This window comes from Lissotriton helveticus, chromosome 5_1 (assembly GCF_964261635.1).
Source record: "Lissotriton helveticus chromosome 5_1, aLisHel1.1, whole genome shotgun sequence".
Taxonomy (NCBI): domain Eukaryota; kingdom Metazoa; phylum Chordata; class Amphibia; order Caudata; family Salamandridae; genus Lissotriton; species Lissotriton helveticus.
Genome location: NC_136065.1, coordinates 554,377,531 through 554,404,876, shown reverse-complemented (window position 1 = coordinate 554,404,876; position 27,346 = coordinate 554,377,531). Strand labels below are relative to the sequence as shown.

At 42.7% G+C, this 27,346-nt stretch overlaps 1 protein-coding gene across 1 annotated transcript; it reads right to left on the bottom strand.

The window, feature by feature from the left end:
• Window positions 1-11,634: 11,634 nt before the first annotated feature.
• On the bottom strand, window positions 11,635-13,159 carry CH25H (cholesterol 25-hydroxylase). The gene has a single exon (XM_078641010.1). It carries the CDS (start codon window positions 13,151-13,153, stop codon window positions 12,314-12,316), a length of 840 nt encoding a protein of 279 aa, XP_078497136.1. The 5' UTR covers window positions 13,154-13,159; the 3' UTR covers window positions 11,635-12,313.
• Window positions 13,160-27,346: the final 14,187 nt, after the last annotated feature.

The window sequence follows — 27,346 nt, the reverse complement described above, 5'->3', positions numbered from 1 at the left end:
GTGTATGACACATTGAAATTATGTTAAAGGAACGCGATTTGTGGAGATGTTGAATTCACTCTATGCGGTTGTATGAACTAGGACTTTTTTATTTATCTGTTTCACTTTTTATGGTGATAACTTGGCCAATGAGCATTAGAGCGTTTTGCGCGAGATCCAGATTATACTATGCACATTTTTTAGGCACAGGGAAATTAAGTGATGGGCCCTGAACGCCAGGGTGTTCAGTCGAGGCCAGCACTTGAACCGGTTTCCCCAGTTCCAAGGTCGGCCACGTAATTTCCTTACGGTTAGGGTAAAGTTCTGTCATCCCAAACAGTGAGAGACCTCTGTGCATTGGAAAGTTGTTTTCCGATTTACTTGTCAGCAGAAACAGTGCATCACCAAGGGGAGCTGAGCACACTGAGTATATAAGGTGCTGCTTCTCGTGACAGAACGATCTAGTAATTCAAGATTCACATCCCCCTGTCATTGCAGGACCCCAAATGTGGAATAGGGTGACGCTGGTTTTCAGGGCTATGCACATGTCCATTATTTAAGAATTACTAACAGCAAAGACGATGGCCTAAAAAATAATCAGATGTGACTTACTAGATAGAAATCAATACAAATACAGTGAACTACTGCAGCGCTGCATAAACACGAGTGGGTAGACGTGTGCACATACTTTGCTTGGCCTCTTATGTGTGTAAATGCCTCTCTTATGCCCCAGTTGCACACCTCTAGAGAGACTGACAAACATGAATGTTCAGCACAGCTTTGCTTCCCTAGCGAGGCAGTAGTGAAATATGCTGAATCGCTGAGGTCATCCTAAGGTCATTTCAAAAATATCGCTCTAGCCTGCACACGGGATGCTGCGCACAAATCCACACGCCCACTCGCCGCTCTTATCACACAATAATCCCAGCAACAAAATGGAAACAAGACAATTTAAATATGTCCAAAATCTGTATGGATCTAGAAAGGTGGGCTTACAGCAGATTCGTAGTGTCTCCACAACCATTAAAACAAGACGTCAGCGGTTGTTTTTTGATTTAGTTGCTTGCCGTGAAATGGATCCAAAAAAACCAAAAAGCCTGCAAGTGGTGCGCATGCGCGCCAATGCGAGGCATATGTCTTCAATTATCGTGCCCGTGTCTGGCCGCGATAATTGAAGACATATGAGCTTTTGTGCGCATAACAGACACCAATAGGCCATAGGCGGAGCTACGCGACCGCCTATGGCCTATTGCGTGTTCTGTTAAAAAACAGCACGCACACAAAGCCCAATCAAAATGGACATACGAAATGCACACGCACGAGCTGTGTGGAATTTCAAGGTCCATTTTTAAACCGCTACAAATGGTTCTTCGCTTCGCTTCACTTTGCACGCCCTAAAAAATAAAAGGCATTGTATGTGAGAGTTGGTGTATATAAATAAGTATATGTAAGAGTCAGTGATTGTGAGAGTAACTATATGAATGAGTGTATAATTGTAATGGTGATTTTTTAACATATTAACTATGAGTTACTATGTGTTTTAATAAATTAGGTGTTGTGTGTATAATTGTGTAAATGAGTAAATGTAAGTGTGATTAATTTTTTTCATGAGTTAGTAGGATGACTGCATAACTGACTAAGAGGACTGCTGAAGTGTCAATGTCTATATATGTGTATGAGTGTATTTGATAGTGTTCTATTAATTAGTGACTGCATGTATAAGTGATTCTGTTGTTGAATGGGTAGTTGTGGGTGTAGACTTAGGAATCAGTGAGTGGGTATGTAGTAACTGGTATTGGTATGGCAATGGTTTCAAATATGGTGCTCTGTATTTTACAGTGAGTGATGAAAGGTTATACTAGTATATGATGAGGTGTATCAGATTGTTACGTGGATGATGTCATCAGTGATGTCATTTGAGATGTTCTCAGTGATGTCATCAGTGATGTCACTGACCATGTCATGAATGATGTATTATGTGACATCAGCAGTGCATTGCGGGCGTGTGAGTTATAGTTAGCAGAACTAACTATAACGAAGGAATTTCTATGGTTTTGTACGAGTGAAATGTCCAGCTAACTATAACACTCCTGAAACCTATGTTTTTTCTGTGAATTTCTAAGGTTATGTAAATGCTCATTTCTAACTATAACGTCTCTGAAACCTACGTTTTTTTTCAGTGAATTTCAAAGGTTTTTTAACTGCTAATTTTTAAGTGTAATAGTAGTTATACCAATTTTTTTGTACTGATTTTCTACAGTTTTTTAACTGTTTATTTATAAATATTTTATTAATTAAATAACATTACATATTTTTCAGAATATTGCAAAACAAATACAAAAAAATTCAAACTGAAATATTGTTTAATGTTTTTGTTTTATTTTTTCATTTTAATATATTTATATTATTTTCTTTTTAAAAATGTTTTTTTACAAAAAAAATCGGAGTCGTGCACCCAAAGCGTGCACATTACGGTGGGTGCGTGGATTCTAGCCGCCATTTTAAAGAAAAGTCGTGAAGGAATGGTTGGATATATGTATACAGCATGATTGACTGAAAGAATGCATTAGTAGTGTATGGTGAATTTATAGGTGCAGATTTATGAGGAAGTACTGCAGCGTGACACTGCAAGCTCTTTAGCTGCACTGCTCTGTGGTACTTCCGAAGCACAGGGATGTGACATATGTACATGAATATGTTGCAACGCTGTGCTTCCCTCTACACTGCTGCACAAACTGCAGCCATGCGGTGACACAGGCACCCTTGCACCATGGTGCAAGGATATCTGTTTTGTGTGGAGATTGTTTTTGTGCAGGAAGGGACACCTTCCTGCACAAAAACAATCAGTAAAGGCATTTTCCTCTTTCAATGTATGCTGTGGAATGCAGCATGCATTGAAAGAGGAAAAAATTAGAAGAAATGAAAACAATTCTCCTTGTTGCGCCTTGCTACACCAACTCTAGGATGGCGCAGCATTTACACACATCTCCAGATTTACGATTTCTCATAAATCTGGAGATGTGTCTCGTTCTATGGGTGTTGCGTGGTAACACCCACAGCAAACCTATGGAATGCCCCTTCAACACAAAGTTCTGTGTATGAAGGGGTCGTATTTACAAGGAGAGGAAAAACCACGCAGAGTGGCTTTTCCTCTCCTTGTAAATATGAAGGAGTGCCATCACTACGTTACAAAAAATGACATACTGGTGGCGCAGGGTGCTTATAAATCTTCCCCATAAGTGCTTAGGTATTGGCAGACTGATACAATAAGAACATAGTGCTGTATGGGTGATTAAAGAATTGCATGAGACCGACAGGAGGTATTACACGCTGCGCGGGTACTACTTCAGTATTTAATGGAGTGGACCAACAGTATGTATCTGCTTAGAAATATGTAGGGATTATGCACAGAATATTTTATGTGTACTTGTGTTGGTGCCTAGGTCATTTTATAAGAATACCACTAGTAACTGGAATGATGACAGTGCTGCAAACAGAGTGAACACTTAATTTATAAGTGCTTACGTATTGGTGGAGTGATAGGATAACTAGATAGTGGGAGATGAGTGATTAAAGAAGTGCATGGGACAGACTGGACGATTCCTACACTGCATGAGTACTAACTGGGTATGTAGAAGAGTGTACAAATAGTATGTAGCTAGTTAGAAGTCTGCTTGACTCAGTGGACTAATTCATCCACTGCAAGGGCCTGTGTTTGACCTTATGGTAACAGGTTCAAATCCTGGCGGGTCCACTCAGCCTTTCATCCATCTGAGGTCGATAAAATGAGTACCATTGAGGTGGGTAACAATAAACATCTGTTATTCAGCGCCAAGAGACCTATGGGTGAATGTGCGCTTTACAAATACACATGTTATGTTATAGTGCACAAAATATTATAGCTGTACTTGTGTTAGTAGCTTGGCCATTCCATAAGTTCATGACTAGCAACTAGAATAATTACAGTATTACAAACAGAGTGTATAGTGAATGTATAAGTGCTTAGGTATTGGTGGAGTAATAGGATAAGTAGATAGTGCTGGATGGGTGATTGGAGAAATGCATGGGACAAACAGGAGGATTCCTACACTGCATAGGTACTAACTGGGTATATAGAAGAGTGTATCAATAGTTTGTAACTGTTTAGAGGTGTGGATGCATAGTGTACAAAATATTGTACCTGCACTTGTGTTAGTGACTACGCCATTCCTTAAGTATACGACTAATAACTGGAGTAATTTCAGTGTTGCAACAAAAGTGCATGCTGAATTTATAAGTGCTTAGGTATTGGTGGAGTGATAGGATAAGTAGATAGTGCTGGATGGGTGAATTGAGAAGTGCATGAGACAGACTGAAGGATTCCTAGACTGTATAGGTACTAACTGAGTATTTAAAAGACTGTATTAATGCTATATAGCTGATTAGAGGTCTGCATGCATAGTGCACAGAATATTGGTGTGTCTATGGTTTCGATAATGGTAGTCTGTATTTTAGGGTGTAAGGAGGTGCATCCGATGATCACATGGATGATGCCATCAGTGTTGTCATTTCAGATGTCATCAGTGATGTCACTGACCATGTCATGAGTGATGTAAAATGTGACGTCATCAGCAGTGCATTGCGGGGGCGCGAGTTATAGTTGGCTTAACTAACTATAATGGCCGAATTTCTCTTGTTTTATTTCAGTGAAATGTCCAACTAATTATGACGTCCATGAAACCTGTGGTTTTTTCAGTGAATGTCTGAGGTTTTTTAAATGCTAATTTTTAACTATAATGTCCCTGAAACTTGTGTTTTTTTCAATGAATTTTATATATATGTATTTAGTCTCCTCTCACTCTTACAAGGTAGGAATCAGCACTCAGGTTGTGGTTTAGAAGTATTTAATCTGCAAAGGACGTGATCCACATGTTTTGGCTTGTCCGATCCTTGATAATGATACAAGACGTCATTGTAGCATACTTATTTAAATGTACAAATGCTTCCAGTTGCCAACATTAACAAAGGACTACATATTACTTTAATCCAAAAAGCTGGCGGCCGTATTGGCCTGGTCATGATGTGAAAATTCAGGAATTGATACAATAAGGAAAAGAAAACAAGGGTTAATATGCACACAATGTCATTTCAGCATATCTTGCCCTGTGACCTCCATACGTGTATGTTCGTCAATGCGACTTATTCATAATGAACATACTTAGGATTGCAAACATCAACATAAACAATGGACTACACATTACTTTGAAGTCAAAGGCTATCGGCCATATTAATCTGGACACGTTGCGTATTATAATGGTTCTTACACGAAAGAAGGAGAAAAAAGGGGTGTTAATATACACACACTCTCCCTAAATAAAGTTCTAGCGATTATAGTTCCATTGCATTCCATTCACAGCTCATTTGAGATGTCATGAGTGATGTAACTGACCATGCCATGAATGATGAAATGTCTAAGGTCATTAGCAGTACATTGCGGGGGTGTAAGTTATAGTTAGCTCAGGTAACTATAACTGCTGAATTTCACTGGTTGTGTATGAGTGAAATCTAAGTCTAACTATACCGAACCTGTAATCTTTATTTTTTTCAGCAAATTTCTAGTTTTTTTTTTTTACGTTTCGTAAGATGCATATCACAATGGATGGTGGGGGGTTGCAAGCAGGGCCTGGAATTGTGCTGCCCCCACCCAAGCTTGCTGCTCCTGCCTTCCCTCCTCCTAGCCATCCATTGTCCAAGTTCATGTCCCTGCTCCCTTATTACAGCCCTGTGTGGTCATCTTGGGAGACTTGTTTGTTATGAAGTTTCCTAATTTCCTCATTTACATTTGAGAATGTCAGACTTCATTCTCACATGACTGAGAAAGATAATGTGAATTTGCAGAAAATATACTCTCAGTTTAGCTTATAGATCACCTTCCAAACCTCTGTGGGAAAAGCATGGGAAAATAGTTTTCTCTCAAACATGATTCATAATATCCCAGCAGGAGGCTTTTTCACATGGTAAAATCACCTTGGAACACACCACAATTCCTAAAATGAGTATGGTACCATCAACAAATGATTTATAATGTATCGAAAGTCATAAAACCCTCTATTCACTGCAATGCTTTTTATTGAGGTGCTATCATGTATATTGGTCCCAAGATGGCTGCCAGCACTTCTTGTATGAAGTGCTGACAGCCAATCAGGTCTCACGATGAGATGTGTGGTTAGGCTCCGCCCAGATATATATATTTCTTTTTCCATTAATATTTAAAAAACTACTGAACGAATTTTCACCATTTAACAAAAAGAGTTCTTTCTAAAACAAGGGTTAACTTTTTGAAAAATTTGGTGTAATTCCGTTCAGCAGTTCGAGCTGTAGCCTTGGCTCAAGTTTCGTATGGGAAATTGATTTTTTTACTTTTACTTTTCGAATTTCTCGGCAGCTACTAAATGGATTTACACCATTTAAAAAAAAGGGGGCGCTTTCTGAACCAAGCGCTACCTTTTTGCCAAATTTGGTATAATTCAGTTCAGCAGTTCGGGCTGTAGCCGTTACTAAAGTTTCCTATGGGAATTAACAGGTCTGCCCAGACTTGGGGCCCTTGCTCACTTTGCCACTGGATTCAAGCTAGCTTGGCTGATGACGACTGAATAGCCAGAAACCGGTCCCAGGATGCTTGTGTGCGGTCCAGGGAAGACATGGCTTGGCAGTTCGGGCTGGACTGTTCCCATGAGGCACAGGGTCAGACTGATTTGCATATGGCCATGTCTGAACTGGGGCGGTGGAGTGAGCTAAATAATGATGATGGATTAAACCCAGATCAGTTGACTGGGGGTGAGTGTTTTATTTGCTCAAGCGCTCCGTCCATCATCCCCTTTGGTATCGCTTGGTTTGCCCTAAGTTGGCAGGGTATGCCAAGACGTGGGTCCATTGCTCACTTTGCCACTGGATTCAAGCTAGCCTGGCTGATGATGGCTGAATAGCCAGAAACCGGTCCCAGGATGCTTGTTTCCGGTCCAGGAAAGACATGACTTGGCAGTTCGTGCAGGACTGTTCCCATGAGGCACAGGGTCAGACTGGTTTGCATATGGCCATGTCTGAACTGGGGTGGTGGAGTGAGCTAAATAATGATGATGGATAAAACCCAGATCAGTTGACTCGGGGTGAATGTTTGATTTGCTCAAGCACTCTGTCCATCATCCCCTTTGGTAGTTTTTTGAGAGTAAGCACAAATGTAGAATCCAACTAGGTTCTTAATAAAGCCCTCACTCATCAACCTGGTTGGTGACATGCTTCATCATCGGGCTCCACCAGGAGAGGCTGAATGCCACCCTGGTGTGCTTCAACGCCAGCATTACTGCGGAGCTGGTAGTGTATGGTCAGTGATAAGTGAGGATGACTTAAAAATGTCTTGATTGTCTCAAAAACAAATTTTCTTAATAGCCAATCAGACATGTATAAAAACAGGGTGTGGGATATAGATACAAAATAAATTGTTCATCAATATCCACTAGTGTGTGGCCAACATGTTTCTGCCTATGTATAATGATTAATAAGGCATTCGTCTTAAGGACAGCAAAACATGTGTCAGGGGGTTGCTTTTATTCATTTCAGGTTGGCTTGGATGGTATTTTACCAATCCAAAGCTGTAATATTGTGCCTGGAGTGGTAAGGCTTTTGTCATTTTACAGCTCGGCACTGTACAAATGGCAAAAGACTTTGTCCATTTCTATCTCGGCGTGGATAGCACTGGGCTAATCCTATGCTTAAAAATTTTGATAGAAAAGCAGACATTTGAGTTGAGCAAATTTAGAGTGTCGCTGGTGTTGAGGGTGCCCTATACAGGAGCTGCCTTCCACCTATACTTGGGAACTACACAGAGTTCTCTCCTTCTTTTTGTGTGTATATATATATATATATCAGGGCTTAATTTGTGCCAGTGCTTTCCGGTGCTTAGCACCGGCACTTATATGACAGGGCCGGGTCTACACTCTACACACATCTGCTGCACTACGCGCACCAGGCGCATGTCAAATTTTTCAATTTAACTCACACTACTGTGTGTGTCCCTCCCATGCATGCATCATAGCGCTCCAATACCTTTGGTTCTAATTCGAGCCGTATAAAAAGTGCAAAAAAGAAAAACCCGTCACTTCTAGGATGTGGGTGAGGTACATCGGTAGAGCTGTATGCTGGGCTTCTCTAAGTTCATGGGGGTGCCACAGGCTGGAGCTGCATTTGGAGAGCTGTGTGCCTTGAAAACGCTTGGCACTGTAATGGATACAAGACATCATCGAGGCGCTTTGGAATGCAGACGGAGGCGCATTGGCAGAACTAAATGCAGGGCTTTCTTATTTGGGATGCTGGAAAGGCGGATTGCTGTGGATTGGAAGTGCTGCCTCTGGATTCATTGCAGTAAGAGTAGAGAGTGTGGCATGACAGGGTTGGGTTGGGGGCGCTCTGGTGGGAGAGGGGAATTAGACAGCATAGCTTACCTGCTGGCATATCAAGGGATGCTGCGGGGCACGGCTGAGGTACCTCGGTGGAGGTATATGCTCGGCTCACTTCTGAATTAATGAGGGCTCCTACAGGGCACGGCGGAGGTACCTGTCCCTGGCGGAGGTTGATTCTGCTTTCACTTCTGGATTAATGAGGGCTGACAGAGGGCACGGCTGAGGTACCTCGGTGGAGGTTTATTGTGCGGGCACTACTGGATTCATGGCGGCTGACAGGGGGCTCAGCCGAGGCACCTCGCTGCAGATATGTCCTGGGCTTACTCATGAAGTATTGACAGGGATTTAAACTGACAGGTAAGGGAGTAGCCATCAAATTAAAATATCCCCCAAATGAAGCACACCTTAATCACACGAGCACAGGAAGAGAGCAACCCCAACCTTCATTAGAAGCACTCCTTCCATCAATCCATACTTCCATTGTCTCAGCCTTTATCTAGTCATACATCCATCTATTCCTACACCCATCTGTCCATGCCTTCACCTTCCCATCATCCACCTATTCTTTCACCTAATCATCCTTTCACACTCCCTTCCTCCATCCTTTCTCCCATCTGCCCATTCTTCCACCCTCCAATTTATTAAACCTTCCTCCCACTGATTCTTTCACTCTTGCATTCATTCTTTCACCCTTCCATCTATTCTCTCTCTCGCCATGCCTTCCTAGTCCTGACTACTGTGTGTCTGCCGGGGTTAAGACTCACACACACTGTGATGTTGTAAACGAATTCCAGGCTGCACTGACTGGGCTCTGAGACAGCCTTTCGGTGTTGGGCTGGCTCTGCTCCATTGATAGTAGAGAACACATCTTTTTGCTGGGCGCGGGAGAGGGATTCAAAGAGGGTGTGTGCTGGGTTTATTTTTACATGTTTGAGCAGTGGAAGGAGTGGATTGAAGAGATGTAGTATGGGCAGGTCGAGGACACTAGGGTTTATTTCCAATTTAGGAGAGGAGGTAAGATAACAGGGGAGGATGATTGGGGGCGTGGCAGAAAACCAGGAATAATTTTATTTTAACATTTCGGTGGAGAGGAACTGAACAGAGGTGAGTAATATCGAAGGTTGTGTGTGAGGGTGGCAGGAAGAGAAATACTGTTTTTAAAATGTGGGGGGTGTAGGGGTGAGATCGTCAGAGAGTGATGAGTGACAGACACCACGTTTACTATTGTGCAGGAGATGGCACACGTGTGGCCATGTTGTGTATAAGCCTTCCTATGTCTCCTATGCTCCTGAACAGCAGATGAGAACAGTGAGAGATGAAATGGAGATGGATAACTGTGAATGAAGGAGATGTTGTTAGCCTTTGGGTTCTGAATTACATCATAGCATCGTGACAACTCCAGCATGTCATTCAGAGCCCCTTCTGAAAAAACATCCCAGCTATTCACAGTTATTAATCTATAATTCGCTGTTATTTTGAGAGAACGTCTTTGCAGTGCTTCACAACTACTTTGTCCACGTCAGACCCATGGGAAAGAAACAATTTAAAATATTAAGATTACGGAATGGGAGAAATCACAGAGATTTTTATAATAAGGCTTAACGCTAAAATCCTAAAAGAGTAAGTGAAGGTGTAAACTGACAAAACAACAATATTAAAACATGTTGTAATATTTTAGCAACTGCAAACATTTGTGCATTTGTAGAAACTGATAACTATGCATCACTGACTGATTACCGGATATGAATGATCTATTTCCCAAAAATGACGTTGCGTTACCTATTCTATCTTGCTTGAGTTTAATGGAAGTTGAAATGCAATTCTTTTATGTGTTTTTTTGCACAGCCTGCCTGGTGACAAATTTGTCCTTGTTGTGCTTCTTGTTCTCTGCCAAAGCTCTTTAAAAAATCAATACTCCGGTGTTGTTGTTTTGAGTTAGGAAAACGGTAGGTAACTCCTGGTGTGCTGCTATTAGAAGCAAAGATGACAAAGAACATACAGGAGTGAAATAGAGAGGCAGGGAGTGTCTGGTGGTGTGTTAAAGATGCATGAAGGGTGCTCGAACCTACCCTGCCCTGGTACTCGGCACCACGACTTTCTGCAGCGTTGGCGACAGAAGTTTCAGAGCAAATTTATAGCCCCGGCACTTAATTTTTTACAAATTAAGCACTGATATATATATATATATATATATATATATATATATATATATATATATATATATATATATATATGCGCCTCTGGGTATGGTTCATCTGCACATTGAACACAGGTTTATATTTATTTAACTACACAACAGCATAAAAACATCACACAAAACACATGTCTAAACTTGACCGACCTATTTGCTTTACAACTTCTTTCTGATGTTTTGAACTTCCATCGGTTTTGTTTCCTATTAACTCATTTTCGACTGATGCTCCGTCAGTTTTCTTTTTTGTTCATTTCATGTTTTGGAACGGCTGTGTGTCCTACGTTTACTCCTTTAAATCATGCATCGTATCTGTGATTAAATATTTTACTGTGTGAAGGGGTCCTCAGTCGGCATTTACTATTTTGTACCTTAAAACGAAAACAGGTGTTTGTTTTTCGGTACTATACACTTTACGACCAGAAACATGCATGTGGTCTGCCGGTTATATCACACACTCAAACGGTGATGCAACGGGATGCAAACTTTCATCCATCTTGGAATCCTGCGGCCACACACGTTAGTACTTTAGTACCAAGTAACGAAACGCAAAAAGGACAATACCCCTAAACCCTGCCCCGCCCTTAGCTAAATGTGTCGAGGGACCCAAAGTCTCTCATATCTCACAGTTATTCCTTAAGCTGAATAGGACCACCTTTTGAATGATTGAGGCCCCTTGGAGGTTCCCCCACACCCCCGCACTGCAGGGGCCTGGGTTGCACCCCTGTAGTACCCCGTGTCAGTATTATAATCCGCTGTTCGACTGAGACACTAGCAACAACACTTACACCCTCATAGATGATCTCAGGTGACTCAATAACCAGTTATTGTAATTCCAATATGTTCAGGTACTGCAGCTGTGGTTGCAGCAAATTGAGCTTTTCATATAGTGCCACGTATGAAATGGGTGCCTCAAGCAGCTACGGTCTTCTGAAAACCTCCACAGCTACATTGTTATTACCAGAAAACTTGTGGTTGTAGAGGAACATGGAGAAACGCAAAATACAAAAAATACCACAACAAAAAGTGTAAGTTAAATTATATAATTTTATGATCATAAATATGTTAAAAAATGATTTCAGCAGTCAAAGCCAGTTGATAATTGGCGGCAATCAATTAGTTTTTACATAATTATTCCACGATAGAATAAATACAATAGGGCCTTTTTCCACAAACTCAGTGTGTGAAATACAGCAATAAATAAATTCAGCTTCACAAAAGCTAATATGTCCGATAGATGAACTTCGCAACCTTGCTGTTGTTTTTTCAAGCACCCTGATTAAATAAACAGGTGCACACAATAAATAAAAACCCCTGGTGTGTGTCCGTTTCACGCTTTTTGTTAGCAAATGAAGTTGAAGTTCAAATAGATTGGCGACTTTAAATATAATTTACATACATTGTTATAAATATCACCTTCATTTCTTAAAGCGGAGGCTCTTGTGGCATCTGAGACATACGTGTGTTTTTTTTCGCAACTCAGATTCAGTTTATAGTTCACTGTCCATCATTGTCTGCTCCTTGCCTGGCCCAGCATGTCCACCGCCTGGCACGGGCTTCCCTTTGCCCGGCATGGCTGTCACTGTCTGGTACGGGTCGTACATTGCCTGGCACGGGATGTCAGTTCACTGTCTGGTACAGGTTACTCATTCCCTGCCAAGGGGCTCCTCATTGTCAGTCACAGGTGCCCATTCACTGAGGCCAGATGTCACTCCTTTGAGTCTAAATCGACGTATGTCCCCAGGAGCTTGTCCCAGTGGGTGAAATAAGGAGCGTAGTTGGACTTGAACTTCATGTGGTGGAGGTCATGGTGTGGCGGCCCCCCGCACAGCCCGAAGGGCACAAGTCTGTGAGTGGACCACGGAAGGTCATAGCCCGAGTGATCCTCCACTGACAGCCAGATGTTGAGCACAAAGAAGGCCATTTCCGTCAGAGGGTGGCATTTCAGCAGCATCGGGCAGGCCCCTGCGAACAGGCCCAGTGACAGCGTCTCCCAGGCGCTGGAGTAGTGCGTGCTGAGGGCGAAGGTGGCGGTGTGCGTGTGGTGCAGCTTGTGGAAGGTCTTGTAGAGCCAGGGCACTCGGTGGTGCAGCACGTGCCACAGAAAGTACTGGAAGTCGAAGAGCAGCAGGCAGGCCGCGAGGTCCAGCAGCAGCCTCAGCAGGCCCGGGGCCTCAGAGGGCAGGCTCGCCGGCCTCCAGTACCAGTGGGCCACCGTCACCGGGAAGATGAAGACCACGTGGTTGTAGACCGTGTGCAGCACGCACGCCAGCAGCACGCCCGCGGTGGGGCTCCTCTGCGGCTGCATCTTGTAGCGCCTCAAGGCCGGCACTTTGCTGGAGAGCAGATCCAGCGCTAGGAAAGGGACACAGAACCCAATGTAGACCAGGAAGGAGAAGAGCACCGGGAAGAAGGGGGACCGGAGCCAGGCCTCCTCGCCCCGCACCAGGTCCCAGAGCGGCTGGAGCAGCAGGCTGGGCCGGACCTCCTCGTGGTGCTCGAGGCGCAGGTGAGAGCCGCCGAGCGCCTGCTGCCAGCTGCAGTTCATCTTGGAATGAATGAAGAGCGCCGCTGCGGCTCTCTTATATTCATATCTCCCTCCCACATACATACCTCCCAAGTCCGGTGATGTAATGGAAGCAAAACAAGCCAGAGGGAGACGATTCACTTTCGGAAATAACTTCATTTTCACTTCCTCCTCGGCAGGCAGCGGTGGGAGTCACAGACGGGAAATTCCCCGCACTGCCTGCCGCTCCCTCCTCCTCTGGATTGCTGAAGCCACGACTCGCAGCGCGCTGCTTGCATTGACCCATATTGTGTGCTTGCTTATTATATGTGACACCGTCCTGCCAAATATTATACACGTCCAGGTTCTTCACAGCATTTCACAGCCGACGTTTCAGTTTCCAATTTACACGAAAATAAAGCACGGCACATTTAAATCTTTGCAGGTCTAGCTCATTTAACAGTTGAATATTTCCAGTTTGCATAACGGATCAGCTCAACACGTGTAGCTCGTCATCGACGTTAAGAATGATATGGGGCAGAGAGACAGTGAAAGGTGGAGAGAGAGCTGGAGGGAGCGAGAAAAAAAAGCAAAAGAAAGAAAAAGAGGGAAAGACAAAGTTAGGAGAGACAGGCAAAGCAGCTGTGGATAGCGAAAGAGAGGGGTAGACCTAGATCTAGAATAAAGACCGAGAAAGCCTGGAAGAGCCATGCAGATAGAGACAGAGAAAGATAGGGAGTTTTGGAGAGAGAGAGGGGCAGGTAGGGGCAGCGCAGGAGAGGAAGAGAGGGAGAAAAACAGACAGAAAAGCAAGAGACAGAGTTATTAAGAGACAGGAAGAGAGTAAAGCAGAGACATATTGAGAGACCGACAAAGTGAGTGAAAGAGAAACACAAGGAAGGATACATCCACCCATCCATGCATCCATCTATCTATCTATCTATCTATCTATCTATCTATCTATCTATCTATCTATCTATCTATCTATCTATCTATCTATCTATCTATCTATCTATCTATCTATCTATCTATCTATCTATCTATCTATCTATCTATCTATCTATCTATCTATCTATCTCTGGAAGTGGTACTGGGAGTGATGGTGTTAGGGAATAGTATAGGCACCATGCCGAATGGGGGTATCTATTTTATGTAACCATGTTACCGGGGTCCCAACTTGGGGGGAGGGTTTCAGGTGTTGGGGTCACATAGACTGCATATCATACACCGGATACCTGGAACATTGCAGTTTGTGGTAATGTAGTTACATGTTTGTTTACTATGATTGAGTAGTGTGAGTTAAGTTCCTAGACTGGGATGTATGGGAGCCTCATGTTAAGTGTGTTTGGCCAACCAACCATTCATGTTTAGAGCCATTAAAATAATACATATATTTTGCATACGATATAAAAAAGTTAGTTACAATGAGTTTACATTAAGGGTGGGCGCAGTGCTCCGCTCCGTCCACGGAGTGTGCGTAGTGTTGCCTTCTTCGCGATTCGCAAAGTAGGCGTAGTAGGCAACACTAAGCACACGCCATGGCGGAGCGAAGTTGCCTGCCACCCGCCTCCCTCCCGCCCTCTTCTAAATGCCCAAATATAATGTTAAACATTGTAAAAGTAATTAAAAAGGACTTACCTGAGATGTGGCGACCCGGGGCTCCCACTTCCTGGTGTTGCGCCGACTTCTTCCAGACAAATGCGCATGTGTGGGCACCATGCATGCGCATTTTTTGCGAGAAATGCGCATGCACGGGCGCCCGCACATGCGCATTTGTCTGGATGAAGTCGGCGCGACACAAGGAACAGTGAGCCCCGGGACGCCGCATCTCAGGTAAGTCATTTTTATTTACTTTTACAATGTTTAACATTATATTTGGGCATTTAGAATAGGGCGGGAAGGAGGTGGGCGGCACGTAGTGGGGCTACGCGAATTGTGTGGCTGGGCGTAGATTCACCACCACTTCGCGGTGCTTCGCGTAGCCCCACTACACACACTACGCCCAACCCTAGTTTACATTTTTGTTTGGCTGCCCCTGTACATGTGCAGTAGCCTACAGATTGGGGCGTGGGTAGTAGGAAAATTCTGGTACAGAAGAGTTTTATATGTGTGAGTAGGGTGAGGTATGTGACCAGACAGGGAAACAGGGGATACTGGGGCTAGATATGATTTGGGATAACTTTACCTACGTTTAGTTACATTGACCATTTGCATTGTGCTTTCAAGAAGCTTTTACAACTAGTGCTCTCCCTCTATTATGTAGAGCACTGTGTAGATGGTAGTCCATTATTGCCAAATGTGCTTTAATGTCTTGTAGTATCAGGCACTTGGTGTTCGAGAAGATTGTGTTGGTTTAGTGGCAAGGGTTTGCCTGTTCATCCTTTTTTTCCTCCGGCACAGCCGTGGAGGATTGACTTTCATATTTCTGCGGGTGAACACTTGACCATAAATACAGTGGATGGTAAGTTATGGTGGAGAAAATACAGGTCTGATGGTTCGCCCACCTTCATGAAACTCTAAATCAGTGCCAAAGTCTAAAACTACATTAACATTGAGAAGTAAATCTCAGCAGGTATTTTAAACTTTTTGTGTGAACTGGGCCCTGAATCCATATATCTGCTTCTCAATTACATATTTTTCCTATTCAATCAAGAAGATACTACCACCTGGTGGGAGCATATTCCTTATTTTGAGGGGTATTGACCTCGGAAATGCCCTGCATTCTTCATCAAATGATAGGCAGCAATACAGGAAATAAATGGACATTTCCTCTTTGCAACCACCGATTCTTCATTGCCTAAAGTTATCATGGGTTCTTGATTTTTGCTGGTGGATACCGACTGAAAACAAACTAAACTATATGGTCAGAAATTTCATATTTACTACTACTGACAACGACTCATATATATGCAGTTGGATTTGACCTAAAGCTTAGCTATTTATATTTCATCTTGGAGAATTTATCAAGATCTACTTCATATGATACTGACATTAGTTGATGAAGCAGAATAGTCTTTAAAAGTTGAGGTTGTACTGACCAAATTCCACAAATATTCCATATCAAGTGATCGCAAAGATTTTAGAAAACAATTTCCCACTAAATGATTGTAGTGTTCTAATAATTCTGTCATTTCAGAGGATAGAGAGCTTTTACTGAACCTTCTGACACACCTGTTGTGGAAACCAAGTTTGTAAGAAGTTAGCTTCAAATGAAAGAGTCTATTTTGTTGAGCTAAACCCAAGTCTTCTCTGCAGTAAGTAAGTAAGTAAGTAAGTTTATTGCTTGATTAATTAAAATCTTAGCAGTACACACATCAATATAAAATTTATAAAAGAATACATATATGTGACATCATTTCATATTGTCTTAAAAAACAACGTGATGGATATGCATTAAAATCGACCAATTTTCTGGTTACAATTACATACAGTTTGTTTGCGATGGAGGTATAAAATTTAAGGAAGAAATGAGGGTGAGTCCCCGTCTGGGGGTGACGCCAGTGTCCGTAGATCTAATAGTCTATTGTGTGGTCGTGGACGACTGCCTCAGGGTCGGAGCGTAGTAGGAGTCAAAGAGAGTTGCCGGATAGAAGAGCTTGGGTGCGCGCAACTGTGCGCAGTAATGCTTTTGAAAAAGCCAAATTCTTAGAAAATATTTTTGTGTCGGAGTTCATCAGTGTAATTGGCCTGTATGATCCAGGTTCAATGGCTGGTTTCCCTTTATTTAAAATTATAACAATATCGGCGCCTCCCCACGACCCTGGTATTGAATCCCCCGCCTGTGCCTTCTGCATCGTTATGACCATGTCTTCGCAGAGTACATCCCAGAATACCTTATAAAATTCCATTGGAATTTGGTCTGGACCTGACACTTTTCTTGAAGGGAGATTTGATATAGCAGCTTTAATCTCTTCTAGAACTAAGGGCTCTTCCAGTCCTTCAGATTCTGTCTCCGACAGCCGTACCACCGGGATGTCCTCCAGGTATGCTCCTAATTCCTCAGGGTCTCTGCCTTGCTGATCGTCGTACAGTGCGGCATAAAACGTCCTAAACGCCTCCCGTATTTCGTCCGCATCTGTGTGTAGACTCCCTGCTGAATCCCTGATTTCCCTTACCTCTCCTGAAGCAGCCTTTTGCCTTGTGCGTATGGCCAGAGTACGCCCAACCGTCTCACTAAACTCGTGGCATCTCTCCCTTTTGGTCATAAAGATCTTAGCTGCCTTATTTGCAATATCCTCTTCCGCCTCCATTTTTGCCTTTGTTATCTTTATGAGAACATGATCTAACGGACCCCCTGTTAACACGCAATGATAAAGCTCCTCCTCCGCGTCCAGTACTGCCCTAGCTAAGTCACTCTTCCTATTCTGCTCCTGCCTCCGTTTAAAAGTATTGAAGCTTAGAGTCTCCCCACGAACTCACGCCTTGAAAGCATCCCAGACTATTCCGGTTGCCGCACTACCCCTATTGATCTCAAAATAATCTTTGATCCATTGTAACATATGCTGTATATGTATATATATATATATATATGATCCTGCAGGAGCCCTCTTTCAAATGTCCAGACCCTCTCCTTCCTACTCCTTGTTGATGTATCTAGACTTATAATCAGAGGATTGTGATCACTGAATATCCGGGGAGTCTCTCCACCTTAGCACCAGAGATCAATGAGTTGGAGGTGAAGAAGTAGTCCAGTCTTACACAAATCTGATGGGGGGCAGAATAGTACGTAAACCGTTTATCTCCAAGTCTTGTTTTCCCCCACACATCTGAAAGCATATTATTTCTTACCATATCCACTAATGCTCGATGTACTCTTTTTTCCTTCCCTGATACCTCCCAAATGATCCTACCCCCAACCCATCCGCTCCATTGATGTTAAAGTCCCCCCCAAAATGACACGGGGGGCCCAGGCAGCAAGCTCCACGTCTAAAAACTCGAGAACCTCCGGGTCGTCCTCCGTTGATCCATAAATTATCCCTAGGGTAGTTCACTCCCCCTCCAAAAAACACTCGACTAATGCCCACCTACCCCATTGATCTTCAAGTTTCCTTCTAGTTATCACATTTCTGCTCTTAGCTAATATAGCAACACCTCTATTCTTTGAGCCTTGTTTTGAATACGCTAAGACCTGGAAACCTAATTGATCCAGAAGATAACCCTGAGAAGCCATAACATGAGTTTCTTGTAACAATATAAAGTCCACATTCATCTGCTTTAGTGATATTGAAATCCTTTGCCTTTTCTGACGATCATTCAGACCGCTGACATTCCAAGTTATTAGTCTAATAACCATTGAATGCTTCTACCTGAGTTGCCGCTAGTAAAGCCATGATGCCATAGAGATTTCTTTTCCCCATCAATATTTGAATCTGGTTTCTCTTTAATTACTGTTTTCATAGTCACCATAGTGCATAATATGCCCAGCGCTTCCCACACCCGTCCTGTTCCACACGTGCATTTTTTTGATCTGTCGTGCCCTGCACCCCTTTGCCCCGTTAACTCCTACTTTAAGGCGGGATGGGAACATCAGATAAGCTTCATACCCAGCATTTTGGAATGGGGTTATTAGTTGTCTCATCCGCCACCTTCTTTTAACGGTGGCATGACAAAAGTCCGGCCGGGCAAAAAAAGTTACATCTTTGTACACACGTTTAGCCTCTGGCTTTGCCTTGCTCATTATTTCTTCCCTTAACAAAAAGTTCCCTACATATACCAATATCGCCCTTGGTTTGCCAGCTGTAACCCCTCTTTTCTGCACCAAAGGGAACCGATGGGCTCGCTGAACCTCACTTTCCCAGTCCCACTTAGTAATCTCAGGGAATGCTCCTCTAAGCAGCTCCACCACAAATGCCCGAGCATCTTGCGCCTCCTTCCCTTCCTCCACCCCAAGCAGTCTTATATTATTTCGCCTTTGCCTGTTTTCAAAGTCTTCGAGCTTCCAGAGGACGTCTGATGCTGTTTTCTCTTGCTCCTGTCTATCCTCTTGGATCTTCGCGACTACATCTTCCAACTTCCCAGTCCTTTCTTCGTCCTCCGTAACTCTTCCAGCCATATCTGTGCACAACTTGTTTACTTTTCGCAGAGACCCTTGTATTTTTTTATTAGCATGTCTAGCTCTTCGCCCTTCAGCTCTCACTTCGCTCTGCATCTGCTTTAGAGTCGTGAATAACAGATCAAAGTTGGAGTTTTGACTCTGCGCCTGATTGGGTTGATGAGAGCTGGCGCCTACCCCTTCCCGATAGATCTGCGATGTAGCAGAGTAGTCCCAGTCTAGCTTCTTTGCCACTTCCAACTGTGCCGGGCTTAGCGAGTTTTGTGCTCTCACATGTGACCTCCTTTTGGCGCTATTTGACTTCCGACGTACAAGAGCTCTGTGCACTGTTACCCGTTCTATTTCTGATGTTTCTAGCTCAGAGTTCCCTGTTTGTTGTTCCGGTGATAGGGAGGCCAAATCTGAGTCTTACTCTATACTTTCACTTAATCGTGAGCCTGTACCAGTGCCAGAGCCCTCTTCGTCATCCTCATCGTCATCATTAACAGAAAAAAAGCACTCATCGCTAGGCGAGCCCGGCACGATTAATCCTTGTGCAATAAGTCCATCACTACGATGCTCCCCTCCATTGTTTACCCCATCTTCCTTTGAATCTATATCCAGCACCTCTATCGCTCCTGTACTTAGTCCACTTGAGGTACTCTCTCCGGGGGGCACAGGTTCTTTAAATAATGAGTCCCGCTCCCTAGACTCTCCCTTTTTTACAGAGTCACTGCTCATTGCCTGTGTCATCGCCTGTGTCACTTCCTCACTGTCCCCCCGTACCTGTACCTGTGCCTCAGTAGGAGTCTGCTCTGCTTGAAGATCCCGAAATTCAGCCTGATGTGTTTGCTGTATCTGTTGCAGTTGCAGTGGAGCGGGCATTGCTAGGCTCTCATCGCGTGTGTCCGTGCAGCTCTCCCTCCTTACTGCGCTGCTCGCGTTCTGCACTTCTGGAACCGAACCCGTGACCTGTGCCTCCTTCGCTGCCGACTGCTCGTTGCTCGCCTTGCACGTCTCACCCTGGATGCGTGAGCTGCTTCCTGCTTCTGCCTTGATGTCGTGAGCGAGGTGAGGCGGCAGGAGAGAATGAGATGGTTGATTCTGCGCTGCCCTCGGAGGTGGTGCCGGTCCAGCGGAAAAAGATTCAAACAAAGTAGGTTGATGGAAGACCAGCTCTCTTCCCCCTTCTGCTGCTGTTCCTGGCTCCGCATCGGACGGACGATCCTTGACACTTTTCTCGCTCAAAAGCGCCTTTGCTTTCTCTTCCTCCTTTTCTTTTTTTAAGTGCGCTCTCAGTCATTTTTTCTCCTTTCTCCCAGCCAGCTGCTCTCCCAGCATCCTTCCGAGCCTGAGCCTGAGTTTTTGCCCTGACCTTCGCTCTAAGGTTGTCCGCTGGGGCGCCGGGGTCACTCAAAGTTGTACTATCGCTCTCATTCTCCTTCTCCAGTAAGCCTCTCCGCTCCTTCACCACCCGCTGGTTTTTCGGGGCCATGTCTCGAGTCGAATCACACCAGCAAGAACTGTAGCGAACAATGATCACTTTAATTATAATGCTAGCGCTCCGGGTGATAATTCCAGGCGCCTTCAGCTGAGGCCGTCGCATCTCCAGTTTAATGTATCATTAAAATCAACTATATTCCTGTCCTTCGGTAAAAACCCGGGGTAATGTAAAAACACCGGACACGCCTCACATGTTCAAGCAATCAGTCATCTCCAACATTGTCATTGAAATATTAACATTCGTCCAGTACAGGGACCTTACCCTCAATAGGTACTTGTGTCCCAAAATGATATATTCCTCGACGTCTTTGTATCGTTTTCATCCAGGCAATAACAACGGTAAACTTCGTCGTTTGTATATTTCTGCCGTCTTAAGGTTGGATCTTGATACATCCATACGCCTTGAGACAGTCACTGGATATGTACACGTAGTGATTCAACACAGGCGAAGAGAGAAAATACAGATCGCCGTGTTAATAAATACTGGTGAAGGCACGAATCTTATCCCACCCACTCATACCGAAATCTGCATCTAATGTTAGCGGCTCTATTGGAAACAAAAATTTCACCTTGTAAATCAAGAGTGGTCAAGTAACGATTCTTATTCCACCCACTTCTAACGAAGTCTGCATCTGATATGAGCCGCTCTATTGTTCGCATTTATTAAGCATTCGCATTCTTACCTCCGGGCTCAGTACAGCAACTCCTCATTTCGTGGCTTCTATATCATGTTCCTTGTAGACAATGAGCCGCGTTTGCCGCTCACCTTTGAAGTGGTCGGAATCACCACTTCCTGATTAAACAGAGAAAGCGGACTCAATTGTGAGATCGTTACTTTGTTGAGGCAACACAAGGTCGCCATTTCTTAGAGAGGTAAACAAGTCCCAAATCAATACCCGAGTTTTTGGAAAGGGGGTTTTCTTTGTAAATTGCGCTACGCTCAAAAAGGGTTATGGTCACCAGTGTATCCCGAGCGTTAAGATTTTACATGTGCGCAAACCTATCGCGTTTCTACACAGTTTGCCATAAGGTGGTAGTTTACAGGCACTTATTTGTACATAAATGGATATTCACCATAACTTTACCAAAAGAAGAGAAACATTATTCTTATATTTAAAAGTATGCTACCCATGCACAGCCTATCCAGGCCACCTGTTAAGGAGCGACTCAAATCCAGCAACATAAAAGACGGACTCTAGTGTTCTGTCCACAAGTTCAAGATAAATGGAAGAGTATTTCTACCAGAAGAGAGAGAAAAACCATCATTTGACATTATCGTTTACACTTTCATGGTCGGACAAACATCTACAACACTTCCTTTCAAATTCTCCAACTTGAATTCGCATTGTCAATAAGATAATTTCTCATTGTTACTTCATATGTCATAATGCACAATTTTATAATCCTTTATCCCTCATATTTCCCCTAGATATACCAAAGTGGTGTTTCGAGATATTAAACAAAGGTGAGACGAGTGCTTAAACATGTGCATGATCTATGCACCGGGTGATGGGCGTGAAATCGGCTTTGTACACAATGTGACATGCACAGTCACACCACAGTATATGAGAGAATATGCACCATGTATTCTGAGCACGGACAACACAGTCACCCAGGGTGGTTTTAAATCACATAACTGTTCTATTTCCACCAACATAAATAGAATGTCTCTAGAAGGCACTGTCCATTGCAATGGATATAGGCCAACTGGCGATATGTAAATACGTGTATGTGAATTGAGCAGGGTTGTTTTTTAAATTAAGAGTTGAACTATATGTAGAATGTGTATTTATATGTTTGTAATATGAATTATGTTAGCACACTGTCTTAAAGACATCCATAAATATCTTTTTGCAGCCTTGAAAAAGCCCTGTGGGCGAAACGCGCGTCGGCTGCTGCGGTGCTACTTACTATTAATCTGAAAATTAAAAACATACATCCAACAAAAGACTGTGATTGGACTATTGCATCTTTTCCTGAAAAATATGGATTTTGGACTATAGGGTGGAGAGACACTGCGATATTGTTTGGAGAGCAATATAAATACATTGGATTATAGAAATAATGATTGTGTGTGCTCAGGTGTAACGCATATAATGAGGCTGCAAGATGTCTCTGTACGTTAACCACCAAATTGTTAGAACATTAATGTGTAGCTCAGTGTGCTATATCAAGGTTAAATAACAAGGTTGCGAGTACCCATCAGTTTTAAACAGCAGGTGTTATAGATCTTTGGGAATAATGTACAATAGTCCACCATTTTTTATCCCCATCCAAGCTTTACACTAAGGGTCTAGGGCATATTATCAAGACAGGCGATAAAATTATCAACATTTTAGCGGCAGAAAACTGCCGCTAAAACGGCGATAATGGGCTTGATAATATGCTCTATGGAATTCCAATTGAAGCCCATGTTAGATGTGAAGGACATCTAACATGGGCTTCAATTGGAATTTCATAGAGCATATTATCAAGCCCATTATCGCTGTTTTAGCAGCAGTTTTTAGCTGCTAAAACGGCGATAATTTCATCGCCTGTCTTGATAATATGCCCCCTGAATTGCTTGCCATGGGATTGGTGAAATACCCCAATCACTACGAGGCAGATTTAACAAGGCATTGCGCTAGAGCAATGTCACAAAGTGATGCAAATTTACACAGAGTGTTGATAAAAAGTTTCTTCCAGAGCAAACATTTTTTTGCATTAGAAAGTTACAGAAAAATAATGAAAGTAGTGATTGTGCTACTTTGATTTACTTTACATCAAGGTGGCGTTTTATGAATGGTAAATGGGAATTCCCATGCTACCAGCTATGGACTTTGACACAAAGCCCTCTGTACTAACATTGGTAGACAGTGTTTTGGATCAGAAAAAGAATGCTTCTGTGAGGCAGGCATCAATTTGAAGAAATGTTTTAATTCCTCCTAGACTTTCCAAGTTTGCACGTGTGCTGTATTGCACAGTACATATCCACGTATGAAAAGTTTTAAACTATATCTTGACGTAGTTTACTGTATTAGAAGGATACCCTGTAGTATGGTGAAATGGTGTGTGCATGGTGCTAGGGGCCGGATGTAGGAGCCCAAATACGGTCGGTAACGGCTGATTTCGGCCGTTACCGACCGGTATTTAGAAATTGGCATGTAGGGGCCTTTATTTTACAAAATCAGTAAATTTACCGATTCGGTAAATTTACCGATTCTGTAAAATACCGAATCGGTAATTTTACCGATTCGGTAAATCCAAATGTAGGTGGAACTCTTCTGAGTCCCAAAGGCCTTACAGATTCGGTATTTTACCACCCAATTCAATTGGGTGGTAAAATACCGAATCCAGGTGTGCATGCACATGTGTGCCATGTGACAGACAGACATGCCCTTAGGGCATGTCTGTGTGCCACATGGCACACATGCCTGTATTTGGGGCGCTAGAGGGTGTCAAAGTGACACCCCCTGCACCCTGGCAGGAATCGGTATTTACCGATTCGGTAATTACCGAATCGGTATTTCCCATTGATTCCGAATCAATATTAACGATTCGGTATTTCAATTTCTAGAAATACCTACATCTCCCCCCTTCATATTTAGCGATTCATAAATACCGAATCAGTAAAATTCGGTATTTATGAATCAGTAAATACGAATTACCTACATCTAGCCCTAGGTAGGCTCAAGAACGCCAATGGTAGTAACGAGACAGTAGTGCAATATCTTTTTTTTTTTTGTCCTCATTCACCTTTTGTTTTTCTTTACTTCCATCCTCAGATCGTCAGCCCCATAATATTGCCCTGATTTACCGTTTTGGAGGGGCCCTAGGCTTACAGGCCTGGAAACATGTTATCTAATCCATAGTTCGAGGTTGGGTGTATCATGGGACCTTGGACCTTATGATTTCAATAGCTTTCTCTCCAGCAATGGGACAAACGGCCCCCAGAACTGTGGACTTCTAACAGTTGTAAAAACATATTTTTGTAACATATTAAAAATATATTTTTCCGAAATCAACCACTCAGCAGTGAGCATCATTTAATACCCACTTCCGGCAGATCTCTCTCCTTGCCTGCAAGATCAAATAGAACACCAGCTTGGTGTAGCTATTTGTCAAGCTTTTCCGGTGGTTCTGCTTTGCCAAAAATGATTACTCGAAGGCTTACCCTAATTTCGGCCTGGAATACCTGGCTGATAATTCTGCTTACTTCCTCCCAGAATAGCTGAATCTTTCGGCACTTCATGAAAAGATGAATGTCATTAGCCTTTTCTAGGCCACAATTCATACAGCATACCGGAATTGTTTCCCCCAATTTTGAAAGCTAATTTGGGGAACAAAGAGGCATAATATCAAGGAACAGTGTTAAAATTATCGCTTTAGCTAAAACGGCAATAATGGGCTTGATAATATGCCGTAGAGAATTCCAATAGAAGCCCATGTTAAAACACCAGAACATTAACTTCTATTGGAATTCTCAAGGGCATATTATCAAGCTCATTATCGCCGCTTTAGCGGCAGTTTATTGCCGCTAAAGCGGCGATAATTTTAACGCTGTTCCTTGATAATATGTCCCAAAATTCTCTATGCAGGGGGAAAAATATGATTTTTCCTGAGGTATGCAGGTTTTATTGTAGAGTAAAGTAATCGCATAGATGCTTGCCATAGGTCCTGCGTCAGTAGCGGTGGCAAGCTTCGTCTCCTCATGTCCTCTAGAAGAACGAAGTCACCATCCATACTACACAGAATGATCCATACCAGCAGCAAACCTCCCTCTTTTTTCCCTTCGATAGCTGTTCTTCCAGTTCATTGGAATGCCCTACCTCGTCACTCCAGTCACAGGCCCACCCTTTTACCTGCCAGATCTTAATGGCTGTGATTTTACTCTGGATTGGCCTTTGTTTGACTTCATCTGGGGTTAACTCGCCATCCTGCAGCAACTGCCCCACCTCTCTTTCCCTGCCTATCTGATAGGGGTTGCTAACTTTTTCACCAAGCATTCCGGTGTTCCAGGGGACTCGCAGACTGGTGCATACTTACTAATAATAATACTTTATTGATTGATTATTTAAAATCTTACAATATTGCAAATACATAAAATTTACTATGCTAAATAAAACCAATAAGAAAATCGATGCAGCATAAAATTCATTTAAATTTCATTAAAACTAGTTCATTTTAAAAGTATTACTCTCCTAATTTTGTTTTCACTATCAGTAGGAATCTTACAAAGGTAGCGTTCATAGTTATATCATTTGATTGTAGGCAGCATTTCAGTGCATGCCTACATGTCCTTAATCCCCGTACGTTAAAGGCTAATTTAAGTAAAGATCTTCTTTCATTTTGGAGTTAAGGACAAATACATAGAAGGTGGACCATGTTCTCCTCTCCATTATTACAGAGTCTGCATAGTGTGCTAGTTTCCATATTTTTCCAAGTGGGGAGGTGACAAAGTCCCGGCAGAATTCCAAATCTTGCTTTAAGAAGAATTTGTTTATTTTTTTCTGTCCAGGGTGTTTCCAAGTATTCTTGAACCATCTTTTTGTTGTATCCATTTATTACTTTCCAAGCGTGTTTTCTTTTTGTCATATTTTCTTTGTCTTTTACAAGGGACAATTGATTTGCAGTTCTATTCCTTTTTAAAAAAAAAAAGATACGTTACTTATCGTGTTGTTCCAAATTGTAATAGCTGCAAACTCATTTATCGCTTCCTTAAGATAGTTCCATGCCGTTGACTTTACATTATTATTTATTTATTTCCATAATAACTGCGATATCTGGTTATCGTGATAATTTTTTATCCGGTTCCAGGTCTTAATAAATTGAGCCTTTCTCGCATAGTATTGGCTGTTTAGACCGAACTCCAGTCTGATTTGGGCGGGCGGTGCATTAGTTGGGAGGCGAAATAACGACTTGTATGTTTTAGATATAGCCTTATTTATTATTTCAACATCCTTTCCCATTAGTGCTTCACTGCCATATGTAATGGTTGGTAAAAATCTTGACCCTATAATCTTAAAAAGCGGCCTGTATGTGTGGTTGCCAAGTGATTTTTTTAGGATTCTGAATGCTACTATCAATGCATTTGTCTTCCTTTGAGTATCTCTATTTTGTGTCTGATAGTTGCCCTTCTCATCAAAAATTACACCCAGATACTTGTATATTTCAACTTGCTCTAGTTTGATGTTCTCTAAGTACCATTTGTTTTTATATCTTAGGTTTCTGTTCTTGGTCACCATCCTATTTTCCTTTGTGTACGTACTTACTATGGTATGCTAGCTTTGTTGCTCTCCGGATCTGTGCCCATAAATAAGCCAATGCTTGTAACATTTTCAGTCTTACTTATTTTTGCAAAATGTTAGATCTCCAAACTTATACAAGAAGTGAGATTTGGACCCTCTAACATCTTTTAACATAGCTTTCTGTAGGCTCCCCCATGTCATTGTTTCTTTGAGGAGACATTTACAGTTCTTCAACTGGAAGGCCCAGGCATACACTTCAAAGTCCAGCAGCGTGGTCCCTCCCTTCTGGTGCCTCCTCTGGAGTTTCTTCCAAGCGATAAGTGGACCATTTAATTCCCAAACTAATGAGCTAATGATGCCCTGGAGCCTCCTTAGCCACTCTTTCTCCAAATGTAAAGGGATTGTGTTAAAAAGAAAGGTACATTTTGGCAGGCTGGTTATTTTTTATTAAATTAGCTCTACCAAATATTGTTA